Source organism: Bubalus bubalis, chromosome 8, assembly GCF_019923935.1.
Source record: "Bubalus bubalis isolate 160015118507 breed Murrah chromosome 8, NDDB_SH_1, whole genome shotgun sequence".
Lineage (NCBI taxonomy): Eukaryota > Metazoa > Chordata > Mammalia > Artiodactyla > Bovidae > Bubalus > Bubalus bubalis.
In genome coordinates this window covers 9,520,985-9,534,383 of record NC_059164.1, presented here as the reverse complement: position 1 = coordinate 9,534,383, position 13,399 = coordinate 9,520,985, and the positions used below count along the sequence as shown (strand labels likewise).

Sequence of the window (13,399 nt, the reverse complement as noted above, 5' to 3'; positions counted from 1 at the left end):
AGGCCTCCGGGAGAGCTCACGCCCCTGAACAGTGCCTGGAGCCCCTGCCACCGCTGTCCTTGTCCTCACAGCGAGCCCCAGCCAGTCCCCGCCTCCCCAGGGAGCCGCCCACGGCCTGCGGGCAGTTCCGGCCCGGGTTCCCGTGGTGTCACTGTCTAGCCCTGCACCCTAGTGCACGTGAAGCCTTGCTGAGCACCGGAGTGGAAGCTGCACTGGCCTCCACAGACCAGAGACGCTGATGGCTCCTCCTCCCGGTGCCAGACCCCCGCCTGGGCCGCTGACACGGGGCCCAGAGCGCTGTCACTCCTGTGGCAGAACTTCTGCGATACTATGATTTTCCAGCTTGTGGGTTTCCCACCCCGCGGGTATAGGATTGGATTATATCACAGAAGCACCCCTCCTGCTGTCTTATTGTGGCTTTTCTTTGTCTTTGGATGTAGAATATCTTTTATGATAGGTTCAGGGGTTTTTTTGTAGATGTTTATACAGCAGTTAGTTGTGATTTAGCTCTTTTCTTGAGAAGAGGTGAGCTGAGGTCCTTTTGCTCGCCCTCTTATCTCTGTCTTGTCTCTCAGTATCTTTTTAAAAACCATGTGAAGGAAATTTAACATTGTCTTGATAACCCCAGGATTTTCAGAGTCAGATATTTTGCTGTCTATATTGCATTGATATTCTTAAGTAATCTTTAAACATATAGGCCACAGTATAAAAGTTTTTGTAATGTGGAACTTTTATGGCTCTTGACTTATAAAGTTCTGAGTTCTTTTTTTTTTTTAAGTTTATAGGAGCTCTGCTTTTAACGTGGTTATTGATCTTGATATTTTTTTTCAAAAACTAGGTCTTATGTACAAAAGTAATTAGCCACTGCTCATGAGTTTTGTGTTTTCCCTCTGGTATCAGCAATGGGGTATTCCCTTTCCTATCCCTAGTTGTGTGCTGTGGTGGGAGCTGTGTGACCTTGGCCGGTCTCTCTAGGCTGATTATATCATTTAGGACAGAAAGGTGTTTGATTCTAGAAGAACTATGAGTTGCTTTCTGATTCTGAAACTCTTGATTTTAAAAAGTTTTCATTTTCATGTTATGACTTTCTCTAGGTCTTTAATCCCATTTTCCAATAATATGCAAAGAAGTAACTGACTTATTTCTGTGATTTTTAAGAGTGGGAAAGTGATGCCTTTTCTTAGTTTAGCTTGCTTTTTTAGTGGTGAGCGTATTCTAAACCAAGCTTAATCAGTGGATCTAATGAATGAAGAGAGATAACAGACATGAGTTGTTATGTATGAGCTGTTAGATAATAGATATGGGAGTTGCAAAATGGTAGAAGTTTATTTTCCTAGGCAGATAGTGTCCTTCACATATGAATTTTGGTTAGTTCTGTTTTGTATTTCAAGAAGATTGTTTAAACTTAATAATATTAGTCTAAAAGCTTCAGAAATTAGCAGTGTTTTTCTTAGAATTTCTTCATATCTTTCGAACAGTTTATTAACACTCTACTTGTTGAACGTATCAGCCATCATAGAAAAAAAAGAAAGTGAGACTAACACACAAAGAGTTTGTTTTTCTCGTGTGCAAAGAAGTTTGGAGGAGCTCACAGTGGTTAGACCACGTAAGCACGATGCAGGCTCCTTCGATCGTTCTCTTTGTCATCTTTAGCCTTTGTCTCCTCCTCTTAGATGCAGGGTGTTTATGGTGGTGATAGACGTCACATCTGCATCCTTTCAGCAGAAGGAAAGGCATCTTCTTCTTGCAGGGTTTCTCCACCATTCAGTTTGGGAGAGAAGGCCTTCTCTTGGGTTGCTGATGGTAATTTGTTGGCCAGAGTGCAGCCACACACATGCACACACAGCTCCAAGCTGGGAACAGGGGAGCCCGCTCCGTGACTACAGAGTTTGCTTCACAGGAAGCAGGAGAGAATAGGGTTGGAATGGTTATCAAGTGAGCTGAATTATGCTCTGTGTATCACTGGGCATAGAAAAAAAGAGCATTTAAAACTTTGCCATTTGTATGAGTTTTTCTTCAGGCCGCACCATACTCATTGTACTGTAATGTCAAGTCCCAAACCTGTGCCTGTGACCATCGTTTTATTGGCAAGATAAGGTATTAAAATAAGAATGTTAAGTTCATGTAGTAGAATATCGCCACTGTTTCTTTCCTTTCCTCTGGCAGTCTGAAGACGTAAGTGAAGAAGACATAAAAGCTGTGTTCTACTCATGGCTGCAGCAGTCTGCCACTACCACAATTCCTCTCATAGTATCAGAGGAGGAGTACATTAAACTGGAAATGAAAGATGGTAAGTGTATTTTATTTGTTCTTTTGATATTTTTCCTATTAAAGAAGTTGGACAATTTTTCATTGTTTTTCCATCTTGTGATAGGTATGAACAGGAAACCTAATAATGATAATTAAACAGTAGATTTTATGTATCAAAGAATCCTTTTATTTAAATGTAAATAAATTTAAATTTTAAAGTATTTCATCTCAGCTTCAGTACTAACTACATTTATTACTTTCTTTTTAATAGGGGTGAAGGAGTTTTCTCTGAATATAGTTCATTCTTGGGAAAAGGAAAAAGAAAAAAATATTTTTTTATTGAGTACCAATCTGCTGCAGAAGATGACAATACAAGTAATTACATACTACTGAATATTTAATGATAATATTTTCACATGTGATTGATGCTAAAGTATGAATTTACTTGTTAAGACCTTGCATCCTAAACTGTATAAGAAACTCAAATGATAAGAGTAAGGAATAACTTGATTTAAAATATTTTATTCTGTAATCTCTTTAACTTACTTAAACAAATGATTGATTTATCCTAAATTTAAAATGGATGCTTCAGCAAAACTGTTCCAGGAATAGAATTGATCATGTTAACTGGCCAATGGATCATGATTTTAAACTCTTCTAGTATGGGAACAAATGAAAACTTAGCTGAGGGCGGGTAACTTTTTTTTTAATTCATATTTTTATTTGCAATTTTGCTGCACAGCCCATATTATTTTGTCAATTCTTAAAGTCTCAACTCTTCACAACTATTATCAGATTACTTTTCTTCCAGATATATGTTTAAAGTACTCTTTTTAGAACATTATGTTTTGGTTAGGATATTTACTGTCATTATAGAACTGAAGATGAATTAAAGTCATTTAGAATTTCAGTGGTTTGGAACTAGATATTATTTCTTTACTTTGGTGAAATACAATTTAAGGAATACCATTCAGAGACGATACAGATGGAAGATTGTGAAAAGAATGTGACATAAATCAAAATTGCAAATAAAGATATATCTCTAAACTGTATGAAGAAGACATTCTTTACTGCTTGTTAAATATTTATATTCCTTAGACAAGTAAATTATTATTGTCAGGGCTGTTTTAAGTAATAATCTTGCATGCAAAGTATATCTTTTCTCTCTGGTGTAACAGAATCAGCAATTCAGTTTCCTGGAACCCAAGAAAAGCAGGCAAAAGGTATTATTTTGACATGTAAAATTGATTTTTCCTTGCTACTATAGGTCCTTCTAGATCCTATGGTAAAAGAAGAAAACAGTGAGGAAATTGACTTTATTCTTCCTTTTTTAAAGCTGAACTGCTTGGGGTAAGAAGTTACGGCCAAACTGGCATGTTTAGACACATTTAACATTACCTGTTTTAGGGCTTTTATGTGTAAATATTAAAGTAGATGTCAGTGTTGTTGACTAGTCTTACTAATGTAATGGTAGATAGTTTTTTCAAGGATTGTTTCTGTTTTCACACCTGGCTTAGTAATTTGCCTTCTCTTCTGAGATAAACTGAAAGTCTGAAACTTATTAGAAATTTTACTTTGAGATTTGATCTGTGAGAAGAGAGCCAACTAGATATGACCTGGATCATACACACTTGAATAAAACAATAATTTTTTGAAATTAATAAATTCGCTTTGAAAGTTAAATCCAAAGACATTAGTTGAGTGTTTAAAAATATTTCAAATTAAGTTATTCCTTCACTGTCTTATAGATGTACTGATTGATGGGAATTATTTGTGTTTTCCTTAACTTTTAAGACAAATTTGAAAAGAACCTCCTCAATTTCTTTAGCTCTTAATACAGTATAAGAATCTCACATAAACTGTTAATTCTTAGAATTCGTCACAGAGGCCTTTAATGGATGTAGTAGTAGTGATTTGATTTTCTGTAATAGTATAATCTAGAAAGGTTTTAGTTAAAGGATTAAACTACAGAGCAACAATAATCTGCTTTTTAAAGTAAATAATCTACTTTATAAAGTAAAAACTCTTCAGGTCAGACTAATTTTAATAATTTATGATATTTATTATCAGAAATAAACTGGCAGAATCAGGAAATAGGTTGAAGTTCATGTTTGTGTAATCTTCAGATTGAAACTGGATTTCAAAGATGAAGTTTAAGAGGAAATAAGTCTTCAGTTATCCTAATACTTTAAAAGCACTCATGTATGATAATGTTGATTAACAAGCCAGAAATCATTTTGAGGGGGATATATGTGTGTATTAAGACAAATCCCCTTAAGGATTCCTATTTGGACAGAATTTCTAGTTACTGCACATATTTGAAAATAGTAAAATTAGTTTTAAAATCTGTGACTCAGATTTGGCATTAAATCATTTTACTTTCAAGTAAGGGGAAATTTCCAAGATTTTACTCTTTTTATAAATCATTAGCCTGCGAAGGAAAATTTCCAAATTGTTTATAGCTAGATTTTATCCTGTTTTAGCGTTTGATCATGCAATTTACATGTTTTGCAGAGGAGTGAATTCCTTAGGCGTCTCCTCCATGGAGCACATCACTCATAGCCTCCTGGGGCGCCCTTTGTCTCGGCAACTGGTGTCCCTTGTGGCAGGACTTAGAAATGGAGCCCTTTTACTCACGGGAGGGAAGGTATGTGGTTAAAATATGCTCATTTTCGTTAATTAGCATTTTTTTAACTTAAAATTGAGAAATATTTATGTGGCTGCGCCTGGTCTTGGCTGCAAGCATGTTGGGTCTTTCCGTTGTGCCCTACAGCCTCCTAGTCGCAGCCTGCAGGATCTAGTTCCCTGACCAGGGATCAGACCTGGGCCCCTGCATTGGGAATGCAGAGTCTTAGCCACTGGACCATCAGGGAAGTACCTGATTAGCCATTTTTAATTCCTCTCTCTTTGAGTTTTAATCATCTGTTATATAGGGTTGTTGATACGATAGATGGAAAGATTTATTCATTCACTAATATGTTTGAGTGCCTGCTATTAGATATTGAGAAAATAGTGTGGAATTGGGCGATGCTCTCCCTGCTGTTTTTCTATTTCAGTTGATATGATTGTATGAATTTTCTTTTTTATGATGTTGGTAGGGTGTTAAATCGGGATTCCCTGGTGACTCAGTAAAAAATCCACCTGTCAATGCAGGAGGCACAGGTTTGATCCCTGAGTTGGGAAGATGCCCTGGAGAAGGAAAAGGCAACCTACTCCAGTATTCTTGCCTGGAAAATCTCGTGGACAGAGGAGCCTGGCAGGCTACAGCCCCTGAGGTCGCAAAGGGTCAGACATGGCTTAGTGACTAAACGACAACAAAGCGTGTTAACGGGGCTGATTAATGTTGAAATGTTGAATCAGCCATGCAAATCTGTAATAAATCCCACCTAATACTGGTTTGTTATTCTTTTTATACTTTGCTGAGTTCTGTTTGCTGATATTCTGTTAAGGATTTTTGCATGTAAATTCACGATCAATATTAGCCTGTAGTTCTGCCTTTGGTTTTGCTCTCAGAGTAATACTGGCTCACAGAATGAGTTGAAAAGTGTTCCCTTCTGTTCTGTTTTTTGGAAGAGATTGTATAAAATTGATGTAAATTCTTTAAAATGTTTGGTAAAATCTCCACTGAAACCATCTGTGCCTAGAGATTTCTTTATATATTTTTTATAAATTCAAAGTCTTTAATCATCTGTTTCATTTTGGCAGGTGTTGGGTAGTTTGTAGTTTTTGAAGAATGTGTTTGTTTCTTCTAAGTTGTCAAATTTGTGAGCATGAAGTTGCTTGTAGTATTCTCTAACTGTGCTCTTTTAAAAAAATTTTTATAGGAGTATAGTTGCTTTACTGGAGAAGGGAATGGCAACCCACTCCAGTGTTCTTGCCTGGAGAATCCCATGGACAGAGGAGCCTGGTGGGCTACAGTCCATGGGGTCGCAAAGAGTCGGCCACGACTGAGTGCCTGACACTATAATTGCTTGACAATGTTAGTTTCTGCTGTACAGCAGAGTGAATCAGCTCTAGGTATACATATGTGCCCTGTTTTTTAGATTCCCTTCGCATTTGTGTGTGTCCCATTTAGGTCACCATGGAGCACTGAGTAGAGCTCCCTGAGCTATACAGTAGTATCCTTATTAGTTATCTACTTTATACATAGTATCAATAGTATATATATGTCAGTCCCAATCTCCTAATTCATCCACCACCCCTTCTTTCCTCACTCGATGCCCATAGGTTTGTTCTCTATGTCTGTGTCTCTGTTTCTGCTTTGCAGATAAGATCATCTATACCATTTGTCTAGATTCCACATATATGCATTAATATGATATTTGTTCTCCTGACTTCACTCTGTGACAGTCTCTAAGTCCATTCACATCTCTACAAATGACCCAGTTTCATTCCTTTTTATGGCTGAGTAGTATTCCTCTGTGTGTGTGTGTGTGTGTGTGTGTGTGTGTGTGTGTGTGTGTGTGTGCGCGCGTGCGCGCGCGTGCACACGTGCCACATCTTTTTTTTAACCCCAAGAAACATTTTGTATTGGGGTATAGCCGATTAACAATATTGTGACAGTTTCAGGTGAACAGTGGAGGGCCTCAGCCGTACATGTATCTGTTCTCCGCCAAGCTCCCCTCCCATCCGGGCTGCCGCCTGACACTGAGCGGAGTTCCTTGTGCTGGACAGTAGTGTTTTGTTGATTATCCATTTTAAATATAGCAGTGTGTACATGACCTTCCCAGAGTCCTTAACTGTCCCCTCCCCCTGGCAACCATAAGTTCATTTTCTAAGGCGGTGAGTTTCTTTCGATTCTGTCAGTAAGTTCATTTGTATCATTTCTTTTTAGATGCCATATACCAGGGATGTCATATGATATTTTTCCTTCTCTGTCTGACTGACTTCACTCTGTAGGACAGTCTCTAGGTCCATTCACATCTCTACAGATGACCCGATTTTATTTTTATGGCTGAGCGATATTCTGTTGTGTGTGTGTGTGTGTGTGTGTGTGTGTGTGCCACATCTTCTTTATGCATTCCTCTGATGGTCGTTTAGCTTGCTTCCATGTGCTGGCTATTGTAAATGGTGCTGCAGTGAATACTGGGCTGCAAGTGTCTTTTTGAATTATGTTTTTCTCTGGGTATATACCCAGTAATGGGATTGCTGGGTCAAATGGTAGTTCTGTTTTTAGTTTTTTAAGGAACCTCCATACTGTTCTCCACAGTGGCTGTACCAGTGTATATTCCCAACAGCAGCACGTCTTACTGTGCTTTTCACGGATTGGAAATCTGTTATGTCCTGTTTCCTGATATTGGTAATTTGTGTCTTCTCTTGTTTTAATCTTTGTCAGTCTTACTAGAGGTTCCCTGCTCTTTGAAGGGGCTTACAGTTTTCTTCTCTACCAATGCAGTATTTTTTCCAGGGCTGCAGTGTGATTTTTGTGAGTCTTTGTGGGTTTTTTTTTTTTTTTTTCCAATTCAAAATCATAAGGCTTTTTATTTCTATTCACTTTTAACTGCAGCATAATAACTTTTTTCCTCTTACTACCCCAGTTGCTTTCTTTTGATTTCTTACTTGAAATAGAGCAACTACTCCAGTTATCCAGGTTTCTACTTTAGTAAACTAGAAACAGAAGAACAGATTAAATCCAATGTAAGCAGAAGAAATAATATGAATTAGAGTAGAAGCTATTGAAGTGAAAACAGGAAACCAGTAGGCAAAATCAGTGTGAAACCAAAGGCTTTTTTTTTTTTTTTTAAGATCAGTAAAAATTGATAAACCCTTAGGCAGGCTAAGGAAAAAAAAAAAAAGAGGATACAAATTACTAGTATAAGAAATGAAAAGGGGGGCATCAGTACAGATCCCACAGACATTAAAGGGATGATAAGGCTCTATGCTGACCTCATGGGGTATAATGGGCAGGCGGTGGGGGCGAGGCTCAAGAGGGAGAGAATAAGCATGTACTTAGAGCTGATTCGTCTTGTAGGCAGAAACTAACACAACATGGTAAAGCAGTTATCCTCCAATTAAAAATAAATTTTAAAAACGGATAATAAAGTAGGAATCGTAATAAACAGCTTGTGCCCCTAAAAATTTTTAGCTCTATGCCTAAAAATTTGATAACCTAGATAAATAGACCAATTCCTTGAAAGACACAGGCTGCCAAAACTCACACAAGAAGAATAATGACAATATGAAATGGCTTACATCTATTAAAGAAATTGAGTCTGTGACTAATATCATTCTCAAACAGAAAGCACACACCCAGATGGGTGCGCTGGGCACACACCACCAAACTCTCAAGGAAGAAGCTGCTCCGGTTGTCTACAGTCTCTTCCAGTGGGTGGGAGCAGAGGAGAGTCTAGTCTATTCTGTGAGGCCAGCATCACCTAATACCAAAACAAGACAGGTGTCACAAGAAAACTACCAACTAAGACCCATCATGAACACAGATGCAAAAATCCTTAACAAAATATTAGCAAATGTGATCAACTAATGTATAAAAAGAATTATATACCACAATCAAGTAAGGTTTATTCCAGATATGCAAGGCTGCTACAGTATAGCAGTTACTCTAAATGTTCCTAAATTACCTATGTCAAATTTCAAAATATATCATCATGGTAGAATATTATTTCAAAAAACAATGTCCTGTTGACTGAGAAATCAGCCCTCCACCATGTGACTTAGGGGTAGCATGCTTAATGGAACTAGTGGAAGAACTACTACTCTTATGTAGTAGGACTCAAATTGGGCTTCCCTGGTGGCTCAGGCGGTAAAGCGTCTGCCTGCAATGCGGGAGACCTTGGTTCGATTCCTGGGTCGGGAAGATCCCCTGGAGAAGGAAATGGCAATCCACTTCAGCACTCTTGCCTGGAAAATCCATGGACAGAGGAGCCTGATAGGCTACAGTCCACGGGGTCGCAGAGAGTCAGACATGACTGAGCGACTTTGCTTTCACTTTCACTCTTCTGTACTTACTGGCAGTGACTTAAGGCAGTTTTTCAGTTTCTAACCTCGCCTTTTAGGATTAATCTCATTTAAGAGAAATGACGTATAAACTGAAAGGTACTAAAATGTGAATTACTTTGAGTGAGAGAAAAGGCCTTCTGACTAAACCAAAAGTATAACAGGTGGGACACACACTCCCGTACCCTAATCTCTTTATTCTTTAGGGTCCACTGACTTTAAAAATAAATGCAATTCTGTAAACTATAATGATGGTACTATTGTTGAATGCTTGCTAAATTTAAGACTTGACACAATAAGCTTGGCTAGTTTTCCTGCTCACAGTAATGAAAAGCAAAATATTAGAACTGGTGCAGGGCTATTAAAAGCTAGGCAGGGACTTCCCTGGTTGTCCAGTGGATAAGACTCTGCACTCTTAATGCAGGGGGGCCCAGATTCGATCCCTGGTCAGGGGACTCGATCCCACATGCCACAGCTAAGACCTGGCTGAGCCTAAATAAATAAATAAAATATATACGTTTAAAAAAAAAGCAAATCAAAGCAACAATGGTAGTAGCCTAAGGGAGTAAGCCTATATTAAAAGAATTATAGAAACCTAAGTGTTTGATCTTCTAGGGGCCACTTACAGCAATGTTTAGCAAAATTTAAATGTGTATACCCTTTGATATAGTATTGCTGCTAAGTCACTTCAGTCGTGTCCGACTGTGCGACCCCATAGTCGGCAGCCCACCAGGCTCCCCCGTCCCTGGGATTCTCCAGGCAAGAACACTGGAGTGGGTTGCCATTTCCTTCTCCAATGCATGAAAGTGAAAAGTGAAAGTGAAGTCGCTCAGTCATGTCCAACTCTTAGCGACCCCATGGACTTCAGCCCACCAGGCTCCTCCATCCATGGGATTTTCCAGGCAAGAGTACTGGAATGGGGTGCCATTGCCTTTAGCTTGTAGAAATTTATTCTGAAGGTGCAATCTGACAAATAAACATAACTCCATGGATATTTATTTTAGCTTTACTTATCATGGTTAAAAATCTGGAGTAACATAAATATACATCGGTTCACTTCAGTCGCTCAGTCGTATCTGACTCTTTGTGACCCCGTGAACTGCAGCATGCCAGGCCTCCCTGTCTATCACCAACTCCCAGAGTCCACCCAAACCCATGTCCATTGAGTCAGTGATGCCATCCAACCATCTCATCCTCTGTTGTCCCCTTCTCCTCCTGCCCTCAATCTTTCCCAGCATCAGGGTCTTTTCAAATGAGTCAGCTCTTCACATCAGATGGCCAAAGTATTGGAGTTTCAGGTTCAACATCAGTCCCTCCAATGAACAGCCAGGACTGATCTCCTTCAGAATGGACTGGTTGGATCTCCTTGCAGTCCAAGAGACTCTCAAGAGTCCTCTCCAACACCACAGTTCAAAAGCATCAATTCTTCTGCACTCAGCTTTATTTACAGTCCAACTCTCACATCCATACATGACCACTGGAAAAACCATAGCCTTGACTAGATGGACCTTTGTTGGCAAAGAAACGTCTCTGTTTTTGAATATGCTATCTAGGTTGGTCATAACTTTCCTTCCAAGGAGAAAGCGTCTTTTAATTTCATGGCTGCAACACCATCTGCAGTGATTTTGGAGCCCAGAAAAATAAAGTCAGCCACTGTTTCCACTGTTTCCCCATCTGTCTGCCATGCAGTGATGGGACTGGATGCCATGATCTTCGTTTTCTGAATGTTGAGCTTTAAGCCAACTTTTTCACTCTCTTCTTTCACTTTCATCAAGAGGCTTTTTAGTTTTTCTTCACTTTCTGCCCTAAGGGTGGTGTCATCTGCATATCTGAGGAATGACATTTCTCCCGGCAATCTGATTCCATCTTGATTCCAGCTTGTGCTTCCTCCAGCCCAGCGTTTCTTGTGATGTACTCTGCATATAAGTTAAATAAGCAGGGTGACAATATACAGCCTTGACGTACTCCTTTCCCAATTTGAAGCGTCTGTTGTTCCATGTCCAGTTCTAATTGTTGCTTCCTGACCTGCATATAGGTTTCTCAAGAGGCAGGTCAAGTGGTCTGGTATTCCCATCTCTTTCAGAATTTTCCACAGTTTATTGTGATCCTCATAGTCAAAGGCTTTGGCATAGTCAGTAAAGCAGAAATAGATCTTTTTCTGGAACTCTCTTGCTTTTTCGATGATCCAGCAGATGTTGGCAATTTGATCTCTGGTTCCTCTGCCTTTTCTAAAACCAGCTTGAACATCTGAAAGTTCACAGTTCACGTATTGCTGAAGCCTGGCTTGGAGAATTTTGAGCATTACTTTATTAGCGTGTGAGATGAGTGCAATTGTGTGGTAGTTTGAGCATTCTTTGGCATTGCGTTTCTTTGTGACTGGAATGAAAACTGACCTTTTCCAGTCCTGTGGCCACCGCTGAGTTTTCCAAATGTGCTGGCATATTGAGTGCAGCACTTTCACAGCATCATCTTTCAGGATTTGAAATAGCTCCACTGGAATTCCATCACCTCCACTAGCTTTGTTCGTAGTGCTTCCTAAGGCCCACTTGACTTCACATTCCAGGATGTCTGGCTCTAGGTGAGTGATCACACCATCATGATTATCTCGGTCATGAAGATCTTTTTTGTACAGTTCTTCTGTGTATTCTTGCCACCTCTTCTTAATATCTTCTTCTTCTGTTAGGTCCATACCATTTCTGTCCTTTATCGAGCCCATCTTTGCATGAAATGTTCCCTTGGTATCTCTAATTTTCTTGAAGAGACCTCTAGTCTTTCCCATTCTGTTGTTTTCCTCTATTTCTTTGCATTGATCACTGAGGAAGGCTTTCTTATCTCTCCTTGCTGTTCTTTGGAACTCTGTATTCAAATGGGTATATCTTTCCTTTTCTTCTTTGCTTTTCACTTCTCTTCTCTTCACAGCTATTTGTAAGGCCCCCTTAGACAGCCGTTTTGCTTTTTTGCATTTCTTTTTCTTGGGGATGGTCTTGCTCCCTGTCTCCTGTACAATGTCACGAACCTCCATCCATAGTTCATCAGGCACTCTGTCTATCAGATCTAGTCCCTTAAATCTATTTCTCACTTCCACTGTATAGTCATAACTGTGGTGTTGGAGAAGACTCTTGAGAGTCCCTTGGACTGCAAGGAGATCCAACCAGTCCATTCTGAAGGAGATCAGCCCTAGGATTTTTTTGGAAGTGATGATGCTAAAGCTGAAACTCCAGTACTTTGGCCACCTCACGCTAAGGGTTGACTCATTGGAAAAGACTCTGATGCTGGGAGGGATTGGGAGCAAGAGGAGAAGGGGACAACAGAGGATGAGATGGCTGGATGGCATCACTGACTTGATGGACGTGAGTCTGAGTGAACTCCGGGAGTTGGTGTTGGACAGGAAGGCCTGGCCTGCTGCAGTTCATGGGGTCGCAAAGAGTCGGACATGGCTGAGCGACTGATCTGATCTGTATAGTCATAAAGGATTTGATTTAGGTCATACCTGAATGGTCTAGTGGTTTTCCCCACTTTCTTCAATTCAAGTCTGTATTTGGCAATAAGGAGTTCATGATCTGAGCAACAGTCTGCTCCTGGTCTCGTTTTTGCTGACCGTATAGAGCTTCTCCATCTTTGGCTGCAAAGGATATAATCAGTCTGATTTTGGGATCAACCATCTGGTGATATCCATGTGTAGAGTCTTCTCCTGTGTTGTTAGAAGAGGGTGTTTGCTATGACCAGTACATTCTCTCTGCAGAACTCTGTTAAATATACATCAGGAAGGGTTTTGATAAGCACGTTATGGTCCAGTACATCCTCAGAGTGGCATTGTACTAGGGGGCTGATGTACCTCTATGTCTGTTGATAAAGAGGACAGTGATTTATTGTAAACCCTCAGGAATACTGTAATCCCAGCTTAATAAATTTGCATAAAATGTGTGTGGAGTGTCTGGAAGGAAGATATGGCAAAACAGTGGTTAGTAATTTTGTGAGGTGGGGTGGTTTCAGATGTTTTTTTAACCTCTATCTCTAGGTATCTATAGTTATGTTGTATTTTTTGAATGTTATTTTTATTTTTTTAATTTTTATTTTATTTTTAATTTTATTTTATTTTTAATTTTATTTTATTTTTAAACTTACATAATTGTATTAGTTTTGCCAAATGGTTCAGGGTGGGGAACACATGTATACCTGTGGCGGATTCATTTTG

At 39.4% G+C, this 13,399-nt stretch overlaps 1 protein-coding gene and 1 non-coding gene across 4 annotated transcripts in view; one reads left to right on the top strand and one right to left on the bottom strand.

The window, feature by feature from the left end:
* Positions 1-13,399, top strand: part of PEX1 (peroxisomal biogenesis factor 1) — a 77,208-nt gene that overhangs the window by 27,867 nt on the left and 35,942 nt on the right. For all 3 annotated transcript variants that reach the window (XM_006078338.4, XM_044947142.2, XM_044947143.2), the window contains 4 exons: positions 2,167-2,290; positions 2,522-2,625; positions 3,518-3,600; positions 4,765-4,897. In XM_006078338.4, the coding sequence (XP_006078400.4) occupies positions 2,167-2,290; positions 2,522-2,625; positions 3,518-3,600; positions 4,765-4,897 (444 nt within the window). The remainder of the gene's footprint in view (positions 1-2,166; positions 2,291-2,521; positions 2,626-3,517; positions 3,601-4,764; positions 4,898-13,399) is intronic.
* TRNAG-CCC lies at positions 5,052-5,123 on the bottom strand. The gene has a single exon. It is a non-coding gene; the product is annotated as a tRNA-Gly (tRNA).